The following is a 263-nucleotide window of genomic DNA, read 5'->3' as shown; positions in this document are numbered from 1 at the left end:
ACCTGGTAGATACATGCTGATCATGTCCCGAAGGTCCCCAGCTTGGCAAGGAGCCCTTGAGTGAGACGAGGAAGTGACTACGGGGGGACTGGAGCTGGATTCCGTCTTGACCACCGAGCCCATGGAGCCCAGGGCCATGCCCGGGGTCCCTTGCTGGGAGTAAGACATGCTGTAGGTAGGCGATCCGTTCATGTAAGTCTGCGAGCTGGTCATGGAGTTGTACTGCAGGGCGCTCACGTCGTAGCGGTGCATGGGCTGCATCC

The 263-nt window shown here is 59.7% G+C and overlaps 1 protein-coding gene across 1 annotated transcript in view; it reads right to left on the bottom strand.

Annotated features, from left to right (window-relative positions):
• Positions 1-3: 3 nt before the first annotated feature.
• Positions 4-263, bottom strand: part of SOX2 (SRY (sex determining region Y)-box 2) — a gene marked incomplete at its 3' end in the record, with an annotated part of 984 nt that continues 724 nt past the window's right edge. The window contains exon 1 of the mRNA XM_010186616.1: positions 4-263. This exon is cut by the window's right edge and continues 724 nt beyond it. Coding sequence (XP_010184918.1) covers positions 4-263 — 260 coding nt within the window.

The sequence above is a fragment of the Mesitornis unicolor genome, unplaced genomic scaffold (genome assembly GCF_000695765.1).
Source record: "Mesitornis unicolor isolate BGI_N332 unplaced genomic scaffold, ASM69576v1 scaffold42876, whole genome shotgun sequence".
In the NCBI taxonomy this organism is placed as follows: Eukaryota; Metazoa; Chordata; class Aves; order Mesitornithiformes; family Mesitornithidae; genus Mesitornis; species Mesitornis unicolor.
The sequence above is the reverse complement of the archived record's forward strand: the minus strand, read 5'-3'. Positions and strand labels throughout refer to the sequence as shown.